The sequence below is a fragment of the Tachysurus fulvidraco genome, chromosome 14, assembly GCF_022655615.1.
Source record: "Tachysurus fulvidraco isolate hzauxx_2018 chromosome 14, HZAU_PFXX_2.0, whole genome shotgun sequence".
NCBI lineage: Eukaryota > Metazoa > Chordata > Actinopteri > Siluriformes > Bagridae > Tachysurus > Tachysurus fulvidraco.
In genome coordinates this window covers 18,577,695-18,589,939 of record NC_062531.1, presented here as the reverse complement: position 1 = coordinate 18,589,939, position 12,245 = coordinate 18,577,695, and the positions used below count along the sequence as shown (strand labels likewise).

The following is a 12,245-nucleotide window of genomic DNA, read 5'->3' as shown; positions in this document are numbered from 1 at the left end:
TAGTAAAGTAGGAATGGAGAAATAAATTTATGGACATATCTTCAAGAGAAAATTAGTGGGTTTAGCTTTAAATTTTTCCTGGCATTTAAAAGCGTATTATTTTTTGGGGGGTCATGCCATTCACCAGTGTCAGGGGAGACTGCGTTTGTGAGCGTGAGCATGTGTGTGTGTGTGTGTGTGTGTGTGTGTGTGTGTGTGTGTGTGTGTGTGTGTGTGTGTGTGTGTGTTTTCTATCTGATTGTTTCTATATGTGTGTCTGTGTGTGGGCACCACAGATGAGCAGATGTGGGAAATCATGATTTGGGGAGTATCAGAAGGAGCAGGAAATTGCAAAGAGCTTGATTGGGCTTTGATATTAAAAAGATAAGAGGAATGAACAGAAAGCAAAAAACAGGATTCATGTATAGCTGATTATGAAATGTTAAAATACTCCTGATTATGTTTAATGGGTGTGTGTGTGTGTGTGTGTGTGTGTGTGTGTGTGTGTGTGTGTGTGTGTGTGTGTGTGTGTGTGTCTGTGTTTGTTTGTTTTGCAGCTGGGGATCCATGGCTATGCGTTTGCTATTACCAATAACGGCTACATCTTGACCCATCCAGACCTGCGCCCTCTGGTAATGAGGAAACTTCTGTTATTGTTTCCATCTGTGTGTATATGTGTGTTTATGTGTGTGTGTGTGTGTGTGTGTGTGTATTCTCACTATGTTCACTGCTATTTTTGCATTTATTTCTACTAGAGTTACTGTATCTCATAACATTGCATTTTAAAACACAGTAACTATATTCAGGGAGATTTTAATGTGGAAAACAAATTGGTTGGGGGTATAAATTAAATGTGGACCATTAACATCATCATTGCAATTCCAATAAACCATCAGACCACCAACATGCAGGTTCCAAGCTTTACGTTCTCAAGTTTTTATGTCTCATGCTGTTTAAATGGCTGTTACATACAAAGTAAATATGGCCCCAGGTGCTGCTAATCTGCACACACTCTTCACAGATATCTCCTCCAGGAGACGTTCTTGCCAAGTTAGATAGAACAATAAAGAGACAACAGATGTACATAGCATTTTTTTCTTTATTGAGCATGACCCAATGCTAATACCTCATTCTTGAAGTAAAAAAAAAACCCAGAAAACAATTGACTTTGCACAATGATGCAGATATTTGAACTAAACTCCCCCTGTAGATGACCATGCACTCCTCACAACCTTGTACTAAACTTTCTCAATTGTTTATAAATATAAATGTCTTTCTGAGTAGTATACTCCCTGAGTAGTTTGACAGCAATTTCCTGACAGAGATTTTGTCTTTATGCCTTTTTCTTGTCTTGCCTTTCACCATCCTACTGATTGAGCTTATCTCGTGGGAAGGAGGATTACATATACTGTAGACCAATTTTCACGTCTCAGTTTGATCTGGAGTGAAGCAAAATAAGAGAATAAAAAAATGGAAAAAAAAAATAAAAGGAAAAACCTCAAGAACAAAATACCTCATTCAGTGCTTGGACACCTAACCAGCAATAATTATTGAACTGAATTAACCGCTGCTACACGTGAAGGCTAGTGGTGTGTTTGGTATTTCTGTATGTGGTGTGGCAGGATACCTACTGTCTCGATTAAATTTTCCGCTCAATTTGCACTCATTTCTCAACTCTAAACGTAGGTGCTTAAATTCACATTAACAACTGTTTTGTTGAGGCTTTAAATCTCGAGCAACTTATTTAATCCCTTTTTTCATTTTCAAACCTATGCACAAAACCAAGAAAACCAAGAAATATTTCAAAAGATTGCAAGTAATGAAAATGAATTATTTTTTTTAAATACTGTATGAACACAATTAAGTTAAAAACAAAACAAGCAAATAAATAGGTTCACAAAATATTAACCCATATCTGGGGCTAGTACTTTTTATTTAAAAAGGAATACAGAAACAAGATTTGTTTTGAGAGGAGGAAGGAAAAAATTAAACCAACACTGAAAGCCAGGACATTAAAGCAGCCAGAGATTGTGTTACAAATGTGCTTAGCACCTTGAGAAAGCTATACCGGGCCAAGACCTGAGGCATGCAGTGTTTTCATAGCCTTTTAACATAATAATTATATATGCTAATATATAATATATCAGTTGTACAGGGCTTTTATGTAGAATAGGATCCACAGACTGAAACTACTGTATATAATAAAAAGGGGCACATTGCAGGGATTTCATGAGTATCAGGTATGTGAATGAATTACAAACATGAGTTGATGATCGTGAATGGTAGTGATTGGATCTATTATGCTGTGTGTGAGAGCATCCCACAGAGCTGTATTCAGGCCATCGCTTAATTGCACTGTAATTATCGAGCTAGGCTAAAAACAGCTAACCAAAAGGGGTTTAAGGGATAGCTGAACTGTATGACCAAAAAAAAATAAATAAAACATCACACAGAGTTACATACATTGTTGAACACACACACACACACACACACACACACACACACACACACACACACACACACACACACACACACACACACACACACACACACACACACACACACACACACACACACACACACACACACACACACACACACACACACACACACACACACACACACATTTTCACACACATGCCTGACTGAGGATTGGTTGCAATGAAGGAAGAGAGAAAATCAGAGCAAGGAAGACTGAAACAGAAACCCATCTTTTTTTTTTCCTCCCCCAAGATATTTGAAGGATTTTCACAGATGCCAGTTTGCTGTTTCTTTATCCATGGCTATTGATTAGCTATGCCTAACCGTGGGAGAAGTATAGACACAAAGTAAGGGGAATATTAGCCAGAGAAAGTGGAAAGGCAGATACAGTAGGCTGTGAGAACCATTCAGACATGATTAATTTTATACAGTAAACATATTTTCAAGGAGGAAATGTCCTTGACAGCGAGTTCTTTTTGGGGTTAATCCAAACTCAGTGAAATGCTGAAAAACAATTGCTCCAGTGGCTAATTAGCGACAATGGTGACGACATGACACTGTTTTCCCAGAATTGCTTGTGTAAAACTGTGCAAACACATTTATATAGAGTACTATATAAATACATTGTATAATAGTTTATTTAAAATGAAAAAAAAGTTTTGTTTTAATAAACTGCAGTACCGACATGCATTTATTTAACTACTTCACAAGATTATTTCACAAGAAATTTGGACTGTTCTTGTTTGTCTTGAGATTTCTACCTACCATATTTAAGCCATGAATTCCATTGTTCCATATTTACCATATTATGAAATATTTGGGGTGTCAGTCTTTCATTGTGTTCCCATTGAACGTTTATGTCCCTTGATAATCGGTTACATTATATTTTATATTTATACTTTATCCTAATAATCCATGATGTCTTTCAGCTCGAAATTAATGCTAGTCATATATATATTGAATGAGTTTAATTCTTTATGCTAGTCATGATGCAAATGGTTCTGGACATAAAAGTGGGAAATCTTTGGGAAATTATGCCCAAAAGAAATATGCCACCAGTAGCAATATGTGCAGGTATATTTATAAAATGTGCTATTTTTTCTGAATACCTATAGCATTATATTACGCTTCCCTGCTGTACCACTTAACTTCACTAGATGGACCTCTCTGCTTTTCAAAATGAACCACAGGCATTCTTTTCTTCTTGACTGCCCCATGCACTGAACATCTCGTCTCCCACCACATAAATATTTTCTTTACATCTGTTCATTTTTCTTTTTTTTTTTACACTACTTACAATGAATACACTACTGAAAATATTTGTACCCACTGCCACTTTAATTCAACTTAAGTCTGCTGAATATCTCTACAATGTGTTAACTCCAACTGCAATACCACATCGCACGCTTACATTGAACTCTGTTTCATATACAGTATGTATTCTTTAATTTATGATGTTGAATTACTTCAGTATACTTCTATGTCCTATCACAACCACACACTGGTTATCAGCTGGTTGACTGATCAAAAACCCTCTATCCGTTAACATCTATAACACAACCCAGGTAGAAAGTTCTGAAATGAACACAGGGATTAAGAGCTCTGCCTAGTGCCTAGATCCACAGTAGATGAATTCTTCTGCAAAGCCTCTGAAATCTTATGTATAGGCTGTAGTCAGGTCTATAAACTAAGATTTTCTGAAGCCTCTGCTGTAGAGGAGTATGTTCAATAGGAATCAGTGTACACTCGCAATTATCTTCAGCAGACAAGATTTATGCAGTGTATTAATGTCACTGCATTGGTCCAGAAGCAGGTTCCTGTGTGCTCGCCGGATGAAATAGGAGGATTGGGAGGGGCATCCAATTCAAAATGGTGACCCTGAACAGGAAGCAGTCCAAGGACAACGATCACAACATTAATGTCACAATGACTGCAGAATGCTTTCAATAACCCAATAGATTCTTGGATGAACTAATGCATTCTTTAGTCATTCATCTAGTCAACAAGAATCTAGGTGAATATTTAGTTATAATCAATATTTAGACTTATCAGACCCCACTCATATTTCATATTTCTTTACCATTTTTGATATTAACAACCTACTCCACCTCCAAGCAAGGCCCAAATCAGGACAGCCTTTTCTTAAATGTTCACCTGTAAAATCACCTCCATGCAAATATTAATGCACCAATCCACATTTACTTTCCTACAGTAGCTTGCATTCTACAAGCAAAATAATACAACGTAGTCTAAAATCCTTAAATGGGGTTTTTAGTATATAAGTCTATTACAGTAGGAAACACAAGGAAAAATCAAGTTTCTTGATGGTCAACACTCTTTTTCATGCAGTTTAAATTTACAGACACGGATCCAAAGGGAAACAAATCAAGAAGGAAATCTTGAACCCAAAACAGAACAGATCATCTGTCCACACACTTGTATCCCAGCTCCCATCTGATAAGAACTTATTCAATATACCTCCAGGGTTCAGAAACAGCTGCAAGCTTCTTCTTACATTTTTACCCTGGTCCATTATTGAGAGATTGAAGTCTCAGGTGATCTCCGTTATTGATGAAGCTGCTGTTTGGGAAGATGGTGTGATTGTCTCTACCCGACAACCTCCACATGAGAATTCCATCTCTTAATAAAGGACCAGTACAAAACTGGTCTTGATGATGGTGGTGGACATCACTGTCTATTTCCATCATTAATACCACATGTCCAGAGTGTCAAAAATGTCTCAATGCATTCGGGATCACAACATCAAACTGGGTTCAGATTGTGTTAAGCTTAGGTTAACCACTAGCACAAAGACAACCTCTCAGTTATAGTGGTCTTCCTTGAACAGTGAAGAGCTAGAAACTGTAAAGAAACTCTATTTCTACTGGGATATCCATATTTATAATGCACTTTTTTCTCTTAAGTCTGTTGTATGGTTTTTTTTTTTCCAAACTCCCCATTGCCCTAGAAACAGCAGATACGGTATTCAGGGAAGTATTTAAATATTATCAGGATTCCAAATGATTTCTGAACATCAAACATGGGTATCACTTGTCATCAATTTTTTGGTTATTATTCACAAACAAATGTTAAGTTTTAAGCCTGAATTAAGAAGTTGGAAGATCTTTAAAATCATATTGTAAAAATACCCAGCAGTACTGAATCTGCCTGGGCAGATAGTGTGCATCAGGGATTTTTGTGAGAGATTACATTCATGTGGAAAAGAAAGAGTCATGAGAAAAAGAAAATACAGCACCTTGAATTCTATGGTATTGCTTCTAAAGGCGGGTCTACAAGCTGTTGAATCATGGGGTGTATTAAGCTTTTTTTTTTTTTACACATGGCATCTCCATATTGACTTTGTTTTGTGTCGTGTTGTTCTTCATCTAAGGAGGAATTTATTTAATTTTAAGACCTGCTAAGGAGAGGTGTACTTTCTTTTCCACCTGACTGTAAGTCCAAGTCTCATTAAGCCTTTCAAGATGCTTGCTTTCTGCAACCTTGCATAAAACTACACATTTTTTCTGTATCATTACACAAACCTGTTTCGTTATCTGAACTGCACGCAGGGTGTAGATAACGTTTTTATCCCATACATCATCACAGATGATCATCCAGATCAACTTTCTCTCAGGTCTAGGACATTACCTCTGTCCACCAGCAGAGGTCATGATTCACAATGCAACTGCTTCGTAGTTCACTCCCTGACTCTCTAGTATGCTCTATAAACATGCCAAGATCAAACATCCATTCATGTCTTTCCCAGCAGTATATTTGTGAACCTTGTTAACCTATGCTATGCTTTCTTATACCCCCTTATTGCACTCACCTGTGTTTTTGTTTCGGCTGAAGTCATGCATTTAAGCCTCCAGTTATATGACAGATGGTCACTTGAATTTTGATGTACAGAGCAGTTGAGTAGAAGTTTGATATGTTGATATACATACATATATTTATACTGTATTGTGTGTGTGTGTGTATGTGTGTGTGTGTGTGTGTGTTTTCAGTATGAACAAGGAAAAAAGAGAAAGAAGCCTAACTACAGCAGTGTAGATCTCTCTGAAGTTGAATGGGAAGACAAGGAAGATATGGTTTGTATTTTTTTTCTTCATACGTTGCAAGTGTGAGTGTAGGCTGCCCTCCCTTTGGCCCTGTTATTCTGAATAAATCTTCAGTGTTGCTTTTGCAGAATATCTAGCCAGAATATCTAGCTTTTGTAGCTCCAACTTAGATTTAAAGCTGAGCTGTGTTTAGTTCACTGATCAACCTGAAGTTTAAACCTTATTTTATTATGTGTATTATGTTGAAAAAGATATTATCACTTTTGGTGTGTGTGTGTGTGTGTGTGTGTGTGTGTGTGTGTGTGTGTGTGTGTGTGTGTGTGTGTGTGTGTGTGTGTGTGTGTGTGTGTGTGTGTGTGTGTGTTTGTATGTGTGCGCGTGTGTATGTGTGTGTGTGTGTATGTGTGTATTTGTATGTGTGCGTGTGCGTGTGCGTGTGTGTGTGTGTGTGTGTGTGTGTGTGTGTGTGTGTGTGTGTGTGTGTGTGTGTGTTTTCCAGCTACGCAATGCTATGGTAAACAGAAAAACTGGAACCTTCACTATGGAAGTCAAGAAAGCTGTGGACAAAGGGGTAAGAGAACATAAACACAAAGACGGTATTTGTGTATTTATCCCAAGCTTTATGCCCATAAATTTACTTTAAATTGGATGTCCCACCAGATGGCACTATAATGTGCTCTGTGTGTGTTTGTGTGTGTGTGTGTGTGTGTGTGTGTGTGCATGTGTGTATTTTCAGAGACGGGTGCTTGTCCTGCATAACGACTACTACTACACAGACATCAAAGGAACTCCTTTCAGGTAGCAATGTTGTATACAGGCATGCCATTTTGGACAGAAGGAATTAGTTTTGCACAGTTGTCTGCACTTATTGTGTGAAAGTATTTGAGATGGTTTGACAATTAAGGCAGTATGTGCTTATTTTGCAGCTTAGGTGTGGCCTTGTCAAAGGGACATGGTAAATATTTCTTCAGGGGGAGTGTCACCCTGGAAGAAGGTAACTTCCCAATAGGCTATTTATAACTAACTCAGCAGAAACAAAATGTTTTCCTTGTGAATAGATGTTTTAATACATTGGTGGGTCCCAGCTTTTTTTTTTCTTCTTCAGCAAGATCATGCATGTTAATATTCATTCGCTTGGGCTACATGCGCATTCTTAAACACTGCTGCCATTTACGATCGTGAGAGCATGGTTCAGCATTTCCTGTGATGGTTCCTCCTGTCAGCTTCAATAGAAATAGGCATTTTTCTTTCAGCATGAAATCTAATGAATTATGAATGAAAGGAAGAAAGTTGGTCATAGCCTGTGAATTGGATTGACCACTAAATTCAGTCATTAGAGAGGAAGAGAGAGAGAGAGAGAGAGAGAGAGAGAGAGAGAGAGAGAGAGAGAGAGAGAGAGAGAGAGAGTTTTGTCCACTTACTAACTCTTTCCATCTATTCAAAATTACGCTTGCGTATACCTTATGACAACTGTGTGGTTAAATTTATGAACAAATTTAGTCACTAATTCTAATTTTAAACAGGCATTTCAAATGCTAATAATTTTAGGTAGCTATCATTTTATTTATACTTGTTCCCAAACTGACAGATCTGACCATACACATTAAAGTGGATTAAAGAAAATTGCATTGAACTGGCTGATGGAATTTCAAATACTTTTTTTTCTGCAATGCAGAATCGGAGCACTGAACTCCTATTAAAAATAAGCATTTAAGCTAAACCTATTTAAGCTAAACAATTTCGAGGCCTGCAACGAATTTCTTACAATAATACGTTGTATTTCAGGACTGCATGATTTGGAGCATCCTGATGTGGCACTGGCAGATGAATGGTAGAGTATGAGAAGTTTTAGGTGTGTGTTTGTGTGTGCAACATGTTCACCTGGGTTTGTGAGAAGAATTTGTTGTTTAAGGTTATAGTATGCTTTCAGGACATACTGTAACACAGATGAGCACCCTGAACATCGGTACCTGTCTCAGATCGAGGCAATCAAACTCTACCTCGATGGACGAGAATCGCACCTTAACTGTAAGTAGAGCTTTTATACTGTATGTACACACCGGACAGAGTACTTTGTATGCACACATATGCTTAGGAGAGGATACGTTTGAAAAGATTTCAAAGATTTTAAAGTTCTTCTTTAAATAATGGCTATATTCTGTATATTCTCCGGTAAAGCCCAGTGTATTGTTGCGTTTGAATACTTTTTCCCATCTGAGCTTTGGGTCTCTGCAGCTCCTTTAGAGTTACCCTTGTTCTCTTGGTTGCATTTCTAATTAATGCCACTGATTTTTCTAGATAGACTTTTGCCTAGAATTATTTCTGTTTTCACGAATGGATTTAATGGTGCTTTGCAGGACGTTCAAAGTAAGAGATATTCCTTTTAAGTAACCAAATAAAGGTGCAATTTTAACTGCATACTAGTGGGTTCCATATAATATGATTTTGAAGCCAGTTGGTGGCAGAATTGATTTAGGGATTAATACTTACATAGTTTCAATTTTGTGAATGGTTTTGCAAATTACATTATAGATTTTATAGAAGCCATCCATTAAAATGTCACCTTGTGTAGATTTGTGATATATCATGCGTAGAAAACCCATTTGAATTCCATGCTATAACACAACAAAAATGTAGCAAAAACTTATACAAAGCACTGAATGATTGATTCACTTGGGATAAGAACTCTTTTTATAAAATCTTGAAATAGGAGTGTTTTTATTGCCATCATGCCAAAAGCATGCAGTAAGCACCATGTGTAATGTAACCATTGCATGCTATAATGAAAAGAATGACTAAAATACAGAAATCGTTTCAATATGCGCAGAGCATAAATAGTCATGACCCACTTTTCAGACAGTAAGTATAATCTGTTACAATCTGCTTATCATATATATATATATATATATATATATATATATATAGTCTGTATTTAAGATAAACTATAGGCACTTGACCACCACACCCATATGTCTTTTTTTTCTAGCTTTAGTCCCCTTTGCTGTTCATTATATCATCCACTCTTAAGGCTTTCCACTACATTTTACAGTGTGTCTATGGTGCAGTCAGTATTCCAGTTCATCCTAAAGCTGTTCAGTCGGCTTAAGGTCAGGGCTCTGTGTAAGACACTGGAGTTCTTCTACTTCAGCATTGGTAAACGATGTCTATATGGGCTTCTCTTAATGCACAGGGGCATTGTTGTGTATTGTTGTGTGTTTCTCATGTTGTTTTTGAGAAAGGTCCACATAAGGGTGTGATTTTTATATGCATGCTAAATTGCCAGAACTACAAAACAACTTGGTTTGAGCAGAAACACAAAATACCACTAATAGAGTTTATTCATGCTTGAGAAATATGAACATTTCTATATTGTTTATTTCAGATCACTTTTAGATTAAAAAACAAAACAAACAAACAGCAGTCCATAAATAAATACTCAGATAAGGCTAAAATCACAGAGATGCACAGTGATAATTACATCAACCCACAGACACATGTTAGACTAATTCCATCCCTATAGGGCTATAGATATTTCTGCATGTTGATACTGGCTGTCTTTCTTAATGCTTTGTTGTTCTTTATATTATTGTCATAGGTGATAAAGACTTAATTCAGGAAGTCCTGTTTGACGCTGTGGTGACTGCACCAATCGAAGCTTATTGGACCAGTCTGGCGCTCAATAAATCAGAGTATGAAGAATCATTGCATCCAAAATCACACTTACAACAAATAACTTACCCCACTATGCCGAACACCGAGACTTGAAATCAATTTCTCTCATCACAGTAGTCGAACATCAGAGATGTGCATTCTTATCCGGAAAGTTACGTGAAGGTTTTCATTCCAGCCTGGCAGATGCCATTTATGAGCCTATAGAAAGCCCAGATCAGCTAATTAAACATGTGGAGTTCCAGTTGATTTGGTGACCTGATGATAACCTGCACACACACCAGCCCTTTGTGGATAAAATTTGAAAACCTTTCTGTACATATAGTCCACTGTTACACTTCTTTTAAGTTCAGAGGGAAATAAGGAGACAGAAGACAGGCTTGGGACAACTCCGATACTGGGGACAACTTCGATAGCACGTGCACACACACACACACACACACACACACACACACACACACACACACACACACACACACACACACACACACACACACACACACACAGCTTTGTACGGCTTAGCTGTCTCTCTCTCATGGCACTTGTCTGACCCAACTTTATGCTTTCTCCAACTCAACACGTTTTACACAATCCTACACAGGTGTATCCTTAACATTCATTTTTCCTGGCTTCGCCCTCCATTCACAACCCAGTATGTGATTATGCCCCTGTCTCCCGTCCACTAAAATTGAATTAGAAGTAAATCAATTTTTACTTATAAGTAAAGCTCAGTGCTTATGCTCCTGACTTGAGGGTTTGGATTTAAAAAAAAAATAAAAAATTTGAAATGAAGGCTTTTCATTGCATTCTACACAATATGCAGAACAAAAACGTAAAATTGATTTTTAGTGGTAGAGTACAGAGATCTGGAATAGATGTTTTCTCTGAGTTACAGGAACTCTGATAAAGGTGTGGAGATAGCGTACCTCGGCACACGGACAGGCTTGTCGCGGATCAACTTATTTGTGATGCCTTACCAACTGAGCAATCAGTAAGCATGTCTCTGAAGATTTATGGTGATATGTACTGTGTTGCTCTTTGGAGCTTGTTTCTGCAAATATGATAGGAGACATCAACTCCTGTGAGATAACCTATGTCTGCTGTCTGTTCTAAGAGACTTCCTGACGGCTGAGGATAGAGAGGGTGTGTTCAACGCTGATCACTTTCCACTGTGGTACAAAAGGGCAGCGGAACAAGTGCCAGGCACCTTCGTCTACTCGCTTCCGTTTAATACAGGCAAGAATAGTGACAGATCGATCTCTCTCTCTCTCTCTCTCTCTCTCTCTCTCTCTCTCTCTCTCTCTCTCTCTCTCTCTCTCTCTCTCTCTCTCTCTCACACACACACACACACACACACACACACACACACACACACACACACACACACACACACACACACACACAGTCACATTTTAAGACTATCCATTCTTTCTTTTTAAAATAGTGCCTCACTGTGGCAAGCCTGAAAAATACATGGACATGAAAAGAAAAAGAAAATCCATGTTTTAAACTCTAGACCTTCAAACAAACAAACCAGTAATAACAGGATGAGACTGGTCTTTGATTGCTCTGCATTTAATTATATTTAAATATGGCCTTTGTTTTATACTCTGTTGTATACTTTTGCTTTAAAATTGGTTTATATTAGCTGCTATTCGTTTGCAACATATTGGAACCATATGTCTCTTAATAAGAAACAGAAGCGGTAGAAATAAGAAAATGGGAAAATACTTAAATGTGCTCTTAAATAAATGTTTTTTTGGTTCTTTTGTCTGTGGCATAGCAGGATTAAAGCATAAAGAAAGAGCAAATTCGGGCCTATTTGCTTGGGTGAATCCCCACCGAGAAGAGATGCAATCTGTGGTCTAAAATGCTCTCCAGTTGTTTTAGATATTTAATCTGCATGAGTGTTTCTTATTGACATCCAGATGCATGATGCTGAATGTTGACAAGGCGCATCTTACACCAACCTCAAGATTAAACCCAAATCTTTTCATTGGGTTTAACAACAACAGAAAAAAGAATCCTCTCTTCTTATAGCTCTTGTTTCAATTT

General features: G+C 37.5%; 1 protein-coding gene across 2 annotated transcripts in view; it reads left to right on the top strand.

Annotated features, from left to right (window-relative positions):
* Positions 1–12,245, top strand: part of cacna2d3a (calcium channel, voltage-dependent, alpha 2/delta subunit 3a) — a 198,881-nt gene that overhangs the window by 133,663 nt on the left and 52,973 nt on the right. For both annotated transcript variants that reach the window (XM_027166722.2, XM_047800316.1), the window contains 10 exons: positions 537–611; positions 6,468–6,551; positions 7,021–7,092; positions 7,258–7,319; positions 7,448–7,515; positions 8,307–8,352; positions 8,452–8,549; positions 10,117–10,210; positions 11,086–11,181; positions 11,305–11,426. In XM_027166722.2, the coding sequence (XP_027022523.2) occupies positions 537–611; positions 6,468–6,551; positions 7,021–7,092; positions 7,258–7,319; positions 7,448–7,515; positions 8,307–8,352; positions 8,452–8,549; positions 10,117–10,210; positions 11,086–11,181; positions 11,305–11,426 (817 nt within the window). The remainder of the gene's footprint in view (positions 1–536; positions 612–6,467; positions 6,552–7,020; positions 7,093–7,257; positions 7,320–7,447; positions 7,516–8,306; positions 8,353–8,451; positions 8,550–10,116; positions 10,211–11,085; positions 11,182–11,304; positions 11,427–12,245) is intronic.